General features: G+C 33.7%; 2 protein-coding genes and 1 pseudogene across 2 annotated transcripts; all 3 read left to right on the top strand.

Annotated features, from left to right (window-relative positions):
- The first annotated feature begins 219 nt into the window (after window positions 1-219).
- LOC109008249 (basic form of pathogenesis-related protein 1-like) lies at window positions 220-709 on the top strand. The gene has a single exon (XM_018988268.2). It carries the CDS (start codon window positions 230-232, stop codon window positions 707-709), a length of 480 nt encoding a protein of 159 aa, XP_018843813.1. The 5' UTR covers window positions 220-229.
- Window positions 710-1785: 1076 nt separating this feature from the next.
- Window positions 1786-3056, top strand: LOC109008208 (annotated as a pseudogene).
- A 2203-nt stretch (window positions 3057-5259) lies between these two features.
- LOC109008207 (gibberellin 20 oxidase 2-like) lies at window positions 5260-13076 on the top strand. Its single transcript, XM_018988221.2, has 4 exons — window positions 5260-5410; window positions 9102-9615; window positions 9806-10130; window positions 12786-13076. Exons 1-4 carry the CDS (start codon window positions 5260-5262, stop codon window positions 13074-13076), a joined length of 1281 nt encoding a protein of 426 aa, XP_018843766.2.
- Window positions 13077-13889: the final 813 nt, after the last annotated feature.

Genomic DNA, 13889 nt, shown 5'->3' with positions numbered 1-13889 from the left:
CCCCAAGAAGTAGAAATTCAGGACCTGGAAGTGCCTTCAAATTGCATATAATTAGGTTAAGGCTTTTATTAGCATTTGTATTGTGAATAATTAGAAATTTTGGGACACATAAAGGGGAAAAATAGGGAGATAGCCAAATATTGCCTATAAATACATGAGCAACCAACCATATGTTCCATTCAACCTAATAAACAAGACCCAGTAACTGGAACTGGAAATACCTTTGAGAATGGGGTACTCAAGCAAGACTGCCCTGTTCCTATGCCTGGTCGGGTTAACCCTAGCTCATGTTTCTCTAGCTCAAAACACTGTCCGAGACTTTGTGAATGCACACAATGCAGCTCGTGCCGAAGTCGGTGTCGGTCCAATTTCTTGGAACAAGACCCTTGCAGTCTATGCTCGAAATTATGGTCACACGAGGAGGGACTGCGTGTTGGAGCATTCAAACGGGCCGTATTCGGAGAACATTGCCTCAGGCTGGAGTGGCTTTACAGCATTAGAGGCTGTGAAGATGTGGGTAGATGAGAAGCAATTCTATGACTATGGGAGCAACAAGTGTGTGAAGGATGAGTGCAGGCATTACACTCAGATTATCTGGCGGGACACGACGAGTTTGGGTTGTGCCAGGATAAGGTGTCATAGTGGCGGTGTATTTGTGACCTGTAACTATTCTCCACCGGGAAATAATGACGGCGAACGCCCTTATTAGGTCTTGTTTGGCTACCATTAATTCCCACTGATTACGGTACAAGCTAGTATATAAGTTGAATTGGTCACTATTCTCGAAAGCATTCCAGTTTTTTATCAATTGGGCATTGTTCTATTCCCAAATTTCTCATAATATTTTTATGTACTCTTTTATTTCCAAGAGAAGTACTCTAAATTCAAAAATAATTATAAAAGGGAATCGATCATTTATATGATCGTCGCTATATTATATAGCAAATTTAAATGTGCCTGCATATTACGCATGTGTGCATTCTTGATCGAGGGCTATATATAAAGGTTTGGGTTGTGTGGGTTCATTCCGACGTTAGTGAGCTTTAAGGTGAGTACTTGTTGCCCTATGAATATAGATCGAGCAATGTTATTTTCCATTCTAAATCTTGTCATATACATTCATATTCGTTAATATGGTACATTTTGAATAATTTCATATGCCAACTAATTAAAGGAACAGTCACTCAAAATGTATTATATCGGCAGTACTATATCTGACTGCCGATGAAAAATGTAGGATAAAGACAATAACAGTCCGCCATTTGTTGTCGGAAAATACTTCAAGACCTCCAACTTGGTCCTGGTGAAGAATAGTCAAGGATGTCGGATCGCAATGGGGTCCCGTCCCAAAGACATGTTCTGGTTCTTTGCATAGCGGGTAGTAGTTGCATCTCATTATGGAGGAATTACCATCTTAGAAAAAGTGTTTGTAATGCTGCTGATCATGAATCCCCAAGCTGATTGCCATTAGCTCCATGATTGCAAGTGCTACCTCTTTCATTGCTTCACAATACTTTCGGTATACCAATCTGCAAAAGAAGCAAAGTAGCGAATATATATATATATAATTTATTTGCAAATCGGTTTGGAAGACACGTTCTATATACTTCTAACATGACAGTGTTTGATTTGTATATATAATATATATCATGTTATAAGGTACACATGTTCTTCGGCTCACTGAATCCTAGCTAGTTATATAAATGTATGTGGCATAGTGGCAATAGGCATACTCAAACACAAGCTGCGCGCTTTTTGTATGCACGTTTCTATATATCTTCCCGAATGGATTCAAATGTCTCTACACTTCTTGTTTCCTCTCTTTCAGAAGCTGGAGAAGGCCAGAAAGATCATGGTGCAGGGGATTCTCTTTTACAATCACAGTTTGTGCTGCAGAAAGAATCCTCTGTGCCCATGAGCAGTTTCATTTGGCCGAAAGAGGATTTAATGAAAGCCATTGAAGAGCTTAGAGATCCAGTTGTGGATCTTTCAGGTTTCCTCAAGGGTGATTTGGTGGCAAGTCAGGATGTTGCAATGCTCATTAGGGAAGCCTGCTTGAAGCATGGTTTCTTCCAAATTACCGGCCATGGTGTCGATCCTTGTCTCATCCCAATGGCAGATGATCATTTGGATCGTTTCTTTAAGCTCCCGGTTAGCATGAAACTTAGGGCTAAGAGAATGCCTGGTACTAATTGGGCTAATCTGGTGCTCATGCTGATCGTTTTTCATCCAAATTTCCATGGAAGGAGACATTATCCTTTCGCTTCTATGAGCCTGATGACTCTCACCCCGTCGTGTTAGACTTCTTCAAATCAACTCTAGAAATGGATTTCGAAGAGACAGGGTACGTACGTACACATGATTTATTCATCATTCTGACATGATCAACTCTGTGTAGATCAGAATGTGGCCTCCAGATTACTAACATGATATATATTATACAAATCAAACACAGTCATGTTAGAAGTATATAGAACGTGCCTTCCATACCGATTTGCAAATAAATTATATATATTCGCTACTTTGCTTCTTTTGTAGATTGGTATACCGAAAGTTTTGTACGTGAAGCAATGAAAGAGGTAGCACTTGCAATCATGGAGCTAATGGCAATCAGCTTGGGGATTCATGATCAGCAGCATTACAAACACTTTTTCTAAGATGGTAATTCCTCCATAATGAGATGGCACTACTACCCGCCATGCAAAGAACCAGAACATGTCTTTGGGACGGGACCCCATTGCAATCCGACATCCTTGACTATTCTTCACCAGGACCAAGTTGGAGGTCTCGAAGTATTTTCCGACAACAAATGGCGGACCGTTTCACCTCGTCAAGATGCATTTGTCGTTAACATCGGCGATACTTTCATGGTACGTACGTATATATTTACGTCGGCTTCGATCTAGAAATGAAATGTTATAAAGAAAAATTGCTAGCTGTTTTCTTAATTTTTTTCTTCTACCAATATCAACGGCACCATTTATTCTCAAGTGCTGCAGCTTTTCCCAACCGTCACCAATCACGCCACCGGCCACTTGCCATATTCCACGTACTAAGATCAATCATCAATGTGCTATTCTGTTAATTTCTCTTGTTAAAATGGACAGAAAAACGTACAGCTGATCACCTGCATGTGTACAGAAAATAAAGCAAAATTCATGACCCACAGAAAACTAATGAAAAGATCTACCCCATGCATTTCCACCTGCACTTCTTCTGATTGGCACAATATACACGTGTATATTTAGATATACATCCCCACGTGGGTATGGATATTACTTACACAGATGCATGCATGTACGTACGTAGTTTAAACTTCATAATGCAAGCATATTTTATCAATGGGAGAGACAAAATTATCAGTGGCGCCGTAACCAGAAATTTTTTAGAGTGGGACCGCGTACCATGAAAGTATCGCCGATGTTAACGACAAATGCACCTTGACGAGGTGGAACGGTCCGCCATTTGTTGTTGGACAATACTTCGAGACCTCCAACTTGGTCCTGGTGAAGAATAGTCAAGGATGTCGGATCGCAATGGGGTCCCGTCCCAAAGACATGTTCAGGTTCTTTGCATGGCGGGTAGTAGTGCCATCTCATTATGGAGGAATTACCATCTTAGAAAAAGTGTTTGTAATGCTGCTGATCATGAATCCCCAAGCTGATTGCCATTAGCTCCATGATTGCAAGTGCTACCTCTTTCATTGCTTCACGTACAAAACTTTCGGTATACCAATCTACAAAAGAAGCAAAGGAGCGAATATGTGTATATATATATATATATATATTTTTTTTTAATAATGTTGTAAATTTTTTATTTTTTTAAAAATGTTTATGATGATTAAAAAAATACATGAAAAAAAAGAACAGAAAAATAAAAAAATGAAATACACATTCATGACATATTTTTGAACTATATTTTCGTTAGTTGTAGCAGTTCTCTTTAGTCGGCAATGACAGAAGCGTCAGATCTGCCAGACGACAGTAATTAATTAGTTCATATTTTTTTATTTTTACTATACAGATCGGCCACATCTGTCAAATTGAAGAAAAAATAAAGTGTAATTTTGAATATTAAAATAGTCTAAAGTATAAGAATAAAATTATTATTTATATATGTTCATAATTTATTATGAAATTTAAATTATATTAAAAATTCAAATTAATTAGATAGTTTTTTTCTCTTAAAAATGTACAATAAAATTTCATCATTTATTTAATGATGAAAAATTAGTATTTTATAAATTAAAGTTGATTTTTAGTGTATGATATAATAAACAGTAATAGGATATGCGAAAAGAACATGTGAAGAAAAAAAAAAGAGGAAAAAAAATATAATGTTCATATTGTTCATCATACTGTTGATGAACAATAATAAAATATGTGAAAAAACATGCGAATAAAAAAAAAGTTATAGAGAATTTTTATGAACTCAATTTTTGCACCTAACAAGTGAAAAGAGATGCGAAGAATTTATATAATAATGATAGTACTTCACTGCATAAATCGAAGCAATCCAACCGAAGAAAAAAAAATAAGAAGTGGTAAAATGAAGGATTGATTTAAATCTTAAAAATTTTATTATTTTATAAATTAAATTTGATAATTTATTTATGATATGATATTTATATGTTAATTAATTAATTTAAATCAATATTTAAATTTTTATTATTAGATCAAATTTAGAAATTTATAATGAAGAATTAGATTTAAATCTAAGAAATTTTAATATTTTATAAATTAAATTTAATAATTTATTTATGATATAATATTTATATATTATTTATTTATTTTAAATTAATTTAATCAATGTTTAAATTTTTACCATTAGATCAAATTTAGAAATTATGATAAACGGTTGGATTTAAATCCAAAAATCTTTCTTTTTCTCCTCACTTTCTATTTCTCCCTCTCTCTCATCCCGCTCAGCCGCGTCCCGCGTCCTCCCTCTCTCACGCGATCTGCTCCCTCAAGCCACCATGCGCCACCGTGCGCCATCGTGCGGTGTCACCGACCGCATCATCGGCTTCCGCTCACGCAGACGATCAAAAGCCACCGTCGAAGTCCCTTGGCATTTCCTCCTATCCCCGCGCGTCTTCCCTCTCTCTCACCCGATCTCCTCCCTCAAGCAGCCCAAAGCCGCCGTGCGCCACCATCCGACGTAACCGACTACGTCACCAGCTTCTCCTCACGCCGGCGAGGAAACCCTACCGTCGAAGTCCCCTTCGCTCCTCCCTCAGCCGCACGCGACCAACCCGAAATGGGTCTCGACGCACGGGTTTCTCCCCGTAGCGCCGCCGTTGGCCACTCCTACGCCACCGCACCACCAGCAGCAGCCGACGACCCCTCCTCTTCCTCCTTTCCTCCAGCCGAAGCCCCAGCTCCTGCCTTCTCTCTTCACGGATCTGTTGGTTTGTGATTTGTGTGTTGATTTTGTGATTTGAATAGAAATTTGTTCGGTAATTTTGTGATTTTGTGGTGAATTGTGAATTGTTTGGAAATTTATTTGGTAATTTTGTGATTTGTGAGGTTATTTTGTGGTGAGTTTGCAAAGAGGAACGAAGGGGAAATTGTGAATTTGCTGTGAGGTAGAGAGGGACGTTATTTGTGTGGTTATTTTATGGTGAATTTGCGGGGACGTTATCTGTTATTTTGTAATTTGTGTGTTGAATTGTGAGGTAGAGAGCGACGCCAGCGGGGGAGAAATCGTAAATTAAGTTACTGTTCATTACTGTTGATGTCACTGTTCACAGAGCGATAGGCTCTTTTAAGATATAAGGAGATATATATATATATATATATATATAATTTATTTGCAAATCGGTATGGAAGACACGTTCTATATACTTCTAACATGACTGTTTGATTTGTATATATAATATATATCATGTTTTAAGGTACACATTTTTCATTTAAAAAGTTTAAATTATCCCTGAGAGTACTCTCATTGGATTAGCTAAAACTTAAATCCAATGAATATTTAGCTATTAAAGAGTAAAATATGCTCGTATTGGATAAGTCAAATTCTAAATATATTTAGAATTTGGTTACAGTGAATTTTAAAAATTTTTCTAAATTTGAAGGTTATTGTACATACATCAAATACATATTTTATTAATTATTTATCTCATTTTTTCTTTCTATCACATATTTTATCATAATTAATATATTAATTTGACTTAGTGATATATTAATTTAATAAGAACATGATTATTAATTAACATATAATAAGTAGAATAGTAAAATATGATAAAATTAAAAAAATTAATAATTAAAAAAATTAAATATTTTTGGAATTATTAGTTTTTCATTACCATATAATTAATAAATGTATAATATAATATAGAGATTTGATGTGAATAACTAAAATCAAATTCATCTTTTATTATTTTATTATTATATAATAAAAAAATAGCTATTTCAATATAGAGATTTATATAAATAAAATAGTCAAAAATTAAATTTTTTTTATATTCATTAAAATTATCCTTTTAATGAATATATTTTAATGAAGGTTATTGTACATACATCAAATACATATTTTATTAATTATTTATCTCATTTTTTCTTTCTATCACATATTTTATCATAATTAATATATTAATTTGACTTAGTGATATATTAATTTAATAAGAACATGATTATTAATTAACATATAATAAGTAGAATAGTAAAATATGATAAAATTAAAAAAATTAATAATTAAAAAAATTGAATATTTTTGGAATTATTAGTTTTTCATTACCATATAATTAATAAATGTATAATATAATATAGAGATTTGATGTGAATAACTAAAATCAAATTCATCTTTTATTATTTTATTATTATATAATAAAAAAATAGCTATTTCAATATAGAGATTTATATAAATAAAATAGTCAAAAATTAAATTTTTTTTATATTCATTAAAATTATCCTTTTAACTTTGATAAATTCAATAAAAATGCTCTAAGTATCTTATACATTGTCTACCAGACAATGTAACGTCCCTATCAAAGAAAAAATGAATACATACAGAAAATATGGAAAAAAGTGACAAAAAAGGTTAGCATGGCCCAGGATATACGTCCTTTCCAACCTTTTTTCAGCTATTCCTGCAGATCACGTAGATTAAAAGCTTTGAAACTGATTTAATGCTTGTTCAATCTCGAGGAAATTCTCTCGACAAGTGTTTTTATTTTTTTCATGTATTTTCTATTCATCTTAAACATTTTTTTAAGGAGAGATTTTGATAATAAGTTGAAAAAAAATGAAATGAAATGAAATAAAATTTAAAATTTGAATAAATTATTGTTAGATCATTCTAAAACTATGGCCGGGCATATATTAAGGGGATTGGACAAGCATTTAATCAGTTTCAAAGCTTTTAATCTACGTGATATATATGCAGGAATAGCTAGCTGAAAAAAGGTTGGAAAGAACATATATCCTGGGACATGCTGACCTTTTTTTGTCACTTTTTTCCATCTTTTCTGTATGTATTCATTTTTTCTTTAATAGGGAAGTTACATTGTCTGGTAGACGATATATAAGTACGTACTTAGGGGTAATTTGAACTTTTTAAATGAAAAATGTGTACCTTATAATTTTTGACATATTTCAATTGTGAATATCATGTGATTATCAAAATTGATAATTTGGAAAATGATTAAAATAATGCATGCGATATTTGAATTTTGAGGGTGATAACCAGAAATTACAAATGATATTATACGCGCGATGGAGATCAGAGAGATTTTAAGTGCTACATTTTTACGATTTTCAAGTATATGTAGTTGAAAACAAAACATAATTCCTTTATATTTACAAACAAAATTAGAGATGTAATAAAGTAATTAATATTCACATAATGTGAAAATCAAATCTCTTAGATTTAATAATTATGAAAACTAAATCTCTTGATTTGATATTATATATGTGGCCCAAAACTCCGCGCCTCCAGCTCGAGGCCTACAACTCCAACAATTGTACGTACGTATTTCACGTTGCAAAAGATCTCACACATACACACACACATATATATTATATATATATATAATGGTATTTGAGGACTCATTACAAAAAAATTACTAATTTACGATCAATTAATTTCAACAAAATGACTATTTATAATTAAAATTAATTACAAAAAATTTTTTAATTGTGATAAATTATTCACAAAAGATCGTTTTTTTTGGTAGTGAATGCATAATACCCAAATTAATTAGTTGTCTCAATAATGATACATATAAATTCGTACCCGGAAGTACAGCCAGCTGAAATCAGTAAAAGCAGTTTTCAGCGAAAAAATGACGAAAATCATGAGCAGGCACTCAATTTATGGGAAATTAATGATCATGAAATCTCATGTGGTGGATACGGAAGATCTATGTGGAACTCAAAAAATTTATGACATTTAATTATCATGAATTCATGAGTGGAGAAAGAAGATCGGATTGATTATTGAGTGAGAAATTCATAGATATTGTAATGATTATAACCCTCTAAAGTTAAGTCTATATAAAGTAACGTCGTCCTATTCAGATACTGATAGGTTTTGGCTTGACCGCCTTTGTATTATTGCGATTTGATAAAAGACTAAAAGTAAAAGGAAACATTCTTCTGTAAAATGTATATTTCGATATATATGTTCATGAGTCTTACATCACTTTATATAGGCACCAGTCCATGACTGTCCAGAGGGCAAAGAAGTAATCTTAAGAAAAGTTTGTTATAACAGAAAGCAGAATATTGAAGCTTCTAGAGCTGTTGAGTTGGATTAACCAGCTTGAATTTATTCGAATGTATATTTTCTTGAGTAAGGTTGATACGATTTGAGGAGTTGAACTTGTTCCAAAAATTCTGTTCTGTTAACACTATCACCATGCAGGCTTAAAATTAGTGTAGATATTGTAGTAATAACCTTTCCATCTTCGCCAAAGTCCGGGTTCATGCATTTCTTCGGCTCACTGAATCCTAGCTAGTAGCTATATAAATGCATGTGGCACAGTGGCATTAGGCATACACAAACACAAGCTGCGCCCTTTTTGTATGCACGTTTCTATATATCTTGCCGAATGGATTCAAATGTCTCTACACTTCATGTTTCCTCTCTTTCAGAAACTGGAGAAGGCCAGAAAGATTATGGTGCAGGGAATTCTCTTTTACAATCACAGTTTGTGCTGCAGAAAGAATCCTCTGTGCCCATGTGTTTCATTTGGCCGAAAGAGGATTTAGTGAAAGCCATTGAAGAGCTTAGAGAGCCAGTTGTGGATCTTTCAGGTTTCCTCAAGGGTGATTTGGTGGCAACTCAGGATGCTGCAATGCTCATTAGGGAATCCTGCTTGAAGCATGGTTTCTTCCAAATTACCGGCCATGGTGTCGATCCTCGTCTCATCCGAATGGCATATGATCATTTGGATCGTTTCTTTAAGCTCCCGGTTAGCATGAAACTTAGGGCTAAGAGAATGCCTGGTACTAATTGGGGCTACTCTGGTGCTCATGCTGATCGTTTTTCATCCAAATTGCCATGGAAGGAGACATTATCCTTTCGCTTCTATGAGCCTGATGACTCGCACCCCGTCGTGTTAGACTTCTTCAAATCAACTCTAGGGATGGATTTCGAGGAGACAGGGTACGTACACATGATTTATTCATCATTCTCATATCAACTCGGTGTAAATCAGAATGTTGCCTCCACATTACTAAGACGAAAGTATATATTATACAAATCAAATACTGTCATGCTAGAAAGATATAGAACGTGTCTTCCATACCGATTTGCAAATAAATTATATATATTCCCTACTTTGCTTCTTTTGTAGATTGGTATACCAAAAGTATTGTGAAGCAATGAAGGAAGTAGCACTTGCAATCATGGAGCTAATGGCAATCAGCTTGGGGATTCATGATCAGCAGCATTACAAACACTTTTTCCAAGATGGTTCCTCCATAATGAGATGCAACTACTACCCGCCATGCAAAGAACCAGAATATGTCTTAGGGACGGGACCCCATTGCGATCCGACATCCTTAACTATTCTTCACCAGGACCAAGTTGGAGGTCTCGAAGTATTTTCCGACAACAAATGGCGGACCGTTCGACCTCGTCAAGGTGCATTTGTCGTTAACATCGGTGATACTTTCATGGTACGTACGTATATATTTACGTCGGCTTCGATCTAGAAATGAAATGTTAAGAAAAATTACTAGCTGTTTTCTTAGTTTTTTTCTTCTACCAATATCAACGGCACCATTTATTCTCAAGTGCTGCTGCTTTTCCCCACCGTCACCAATCACGCCACCGGCCACTTGCCATATTCCACGTACTAAGATCAATCATCAATGTGCTATTCCGTTAATTTCTCTTATTAATATGGACAGAAAAACGTACAGCTGATCACCTGCATGTGTACAGAAAATAAAGCAAAGCTGATCATGACCCACAGAAAATTAATGAAAAGATCTACTCCATGCATTTCCTCCCGCACTTTCGTCTGATTGGCACAATATACACGTGTATATTTAGATATACATCCCCACGTGGGTATTGATATTACTTACACAGATGCATGCATGCATGTACGTACGTAGTTTAAATAATACAAGCATATTTTATTAGTGGGAGACACAAGATGATCAGTGGCGCCGTAACCAGAAATCTTTTAGGGTGGGGCCGACTTGTCTAATGTAGGATACATATATATAAAATAAAATAGACAAATTAATTTTAATTTTAATTTCATGAAAATTTATAAAAACATAATTATATATAAAAATTATATCTCAATTATATTTTGCTATGTATATACACATGTGGAAATAAATTCAAAAACACAACTTATAAACTTCTCCTTAAGATTTTTTACTATAATATTTCATGGAGTAATATTTATTTATTTATTTTTAATAAAATATTTTGAATATTGTTCTTCATAAAAACTATCAAGTTATCTTTTGGCAGTCCATATATATAGTTTCATTCTAGCTAGCATGTACGCAGCTAGTTTATCAAGTTTAATGTAAAACTTAGATATTTGGTGCACATTAAGCATATAATGCTACAGTTGAGGTCTTAAACAAATTTTTTCTTGTTCAATGAAGTCTAGGGGATAAACCTTCTCAACTATTTTTTATATAGATCATCAAACTTATGTGATTTTCTTGTATTTATTTCACTTTAGATTCTATATTAAGAAGCATAATCTTGTATAATAAAAAACTGGGGATACAAATTAATAAGTTTATTATTTCTTATTCACTTGGTTTTAGTTTAATTTTGAAGGGGCCACATCGTAGAAAATAGATAATATATAGAAATTATACAAAATCTTGAGACTATAGGAGAAATAGTTGAAGATCAGCCATTTCTATGTATATAGAAATTTTAGAGAATATATGGAGATTATAGATTTTTTGGGAGGGCACTTTTCTATACTGTGTAGCGAAGAAAATTTATGGGATGTTTTGAATTTCGTTTTTTTTTTTTTTAAAAAAAAGGGGGTTTGAGGTGGGGGGGGGGGGGCATTTAACATGGTCCGCCATTGTGGAAAATGTAGATGAACCTAGATATTATAAGTGATCTACTGTACCTTGGTAATCTTGAACACATTATAATCTTTCTAACCATATGGCGGTTTTAGGATTAGCATGATTAAAATAGTTTACTATTAAGTAAACCATGCGACTATGTCAAGTAAAGAGTTGTGACTTTTCATGAATGTCATTTCATTGCCTATAAGTAGGAGGAATAATTCTATGTATCAGTCACTATTCTCTTTCATATCCCACACTTATAACTTTTTTTTTTTCATGGAGTGTACATGAGGGTATTTTTCATAGGGTGCGAGGTGTAGGTTAGTGAATAGTAACTGATGAGAATAATTTTTCAAATAGGAAACCTCATCCACAATTCTAAATACTCTAAATCCTCTAGAAATTCGTAGAAACACTTTTTCTTTCATTTTGTGTCTTTTTTTAGACTTTGGCTATTTTATATCAAGTTCAAATATCTCCTTTCATGTGACCGAAAATAAGATTAATGGGAATCGACATTGTTGTATCTTGGGAATAGATTGCCAAGAAGCCTACTGCAATATATTAAGACTTGGAGGCGGCAAAATTTATTTGAAAGAAAATGCCCATCATAACAAGTCTCAACACTGGGTACTCTCTTTCTAAATTGTTCTTGTTATTTAATTTTATTCTCTAGTTTACAAAACATATGCAATTATATTTTATATCTTCAATATTTTTCCAACACTATCATCACTTCATGATTTGTCATTAAATAGCTGAAAAACTATTTATAATTTATAATTTAATTATGTTATATATGTCAATTATTTAATGTCATAAAAAAATAATAGTTAAAAGAGTAATGAATAATACTAGGCCTGCAACCCGAGTAGAAAATACTAGATTTGTGCCTGACCCGATCCGAACCGACCCATCAAGACAATATTAGGTCGAACCCGTATGACCCAACCTCGTCTTAAAAAAAATTAAAAAATATTGTTGTTTCTTCTTCATCAGCAGAGACCTTGTTTGTACCCAAAACTCAAACCCGTTGTTTTTATCGGATTGGTGAACCCATTATTAGTAGCCTGTCAAATGCTAGATCGGGTCAGGTCGGGTCAATCGGATTTCTGGGTCATATGCACAGGCCTAAATAGTACTTCTCATTTGGAGGTGCATATGCACATAAACTTGGCGGCCTCTTACATATATGCGCAAAATAAGTTAATTGCAATATTATAATTATTTAATTTGATATCTCTTTTGCATGGTATGCATGATATATAGGCACTATCGAATGGGAAATACAAAAGTTGTCTCCATAGGGCATTGGTGAACAGGGACAAGGAGAGGAGGTCGTTGACCTTCTTTATGAACCCAAGAGAAGACAAGGTGGTGAGACCTCCTGAGTATCTTGTATCTTCATGTACTGGTGATGCGCCAAGAACATACCCTGATTTCACATGGTCGGAGTTACTCCAATTCACTCAAAAACACTACAGAGCTGATGATGCTACCCTACCAAACTTCACCAAATGGCTCCTGTCTTCCAAACCGGCTAACGTTAATAATAATTAGTAAGTCATGCATGCATGCATGCACCTCTATCTTATAATATTTATGGATGCAATCAATCTACATGAGTATTACTGATGTTAAGAACAGTACTTAAATAATAATTGTGAAAACCTAGCAGTCAGCTTCCGCAAATTAAGTAGGTCATGTTGCTTTATATATGTTAATAATTTGCATGCGTTTATGAAAGGATCATCGCGCGACTTGCGTAAATTTATGCAAAATATATATATATATATATATATATATATATATATATATGTACGTATGATCTACACCGGCGCCCTTGGGTTGAAAACTTGAAAGTCAGTGTGAGCGTCTGCATGCATTAATACTTGTTGTATTACATTAATATTAATATAAATATTATGAAAAAGTATAATGATTATTATTACTCAGTCCAGTAGTACTGTAGTAAAATATAATTTGATGCTATAAATATGTGTTTTTTTTTTCGTTTTCTAAGGTCATAAATCTCTTTGAAAAAATAGAGATCCATGTAAAATAAACTCATTTTTTTTATGATGGATATCATACTCTAGATTTTTTAATAGGCCCGTTTGTATCGAGCTTGTATATATATGATTTTAAATTAAATTTTTATCTAGCATTATTCCTCTTTAAACACCCTACGCCTTCGTGATATACGATAAAGAATCACAAAAGACATAACTCAATCAAGGAAGTTTTATACAGCACTCCACGAAATTACTAATTACCATGTATATAATCGTCCACCAAAAGAATTTAACGTACGACCTACGAGGGACCCATCATACATGTGCATGAAGCTCAGACATGATCATGTACCCCAAC

Source organism: Juglans regia, chromosome 15, assembly GCF_001411555.2.
Source record: "Juglans regia cultivar Chandler chromosome 15, Walnut 2.0, whole genome shotgun sequence".
Lineage (NCBI taxonomy): Eukaryota > Viridiplantae > Streptophyta > Magnoliopsida > Fagales > Juglandaceae > Juglans > Juglans regia.
The sequence above is the reverse complement of the archived record's forward strand: the minus strand, read 5'-3'. Positions and strand labels throughout refer to the sequence as shown.

What these genes read in the sequence shown, in the direction of transcription:
- LOC109008249 (XM_018988268.2), top strand. Translation starts at nt 230, where the DNA reads ATGGGGTACTCAAGCAAGACTGCCCTGTTCCTATGCCTGGTCGGGTTA.
- LOC109008207 (XM_018988221.2), top strand. Translation starts at nt 5,260, where the DNA reads ATGGGTCTCGACGCACGGGTTTCTCCCCGTAGCGCCGCCGTTGGCCAC. An exon ending in ATGGATTTCGAGGAGACAGG is followed by an intron (nt 9,616 to 9,805) that starts GTACGTACACAT and finishes CTTCTTTTGTAG; the next exon opens with ATTGGTATACCAAAAGTATT. An exon ending in ACATCGGTGATACTTTCATG is followed by an intron (nt 10,131 to 12,785) that starts GTACGTACGTAT and finishes CATGATATATAG; the next exon opens with GCACTATCGAATGGGAAATA.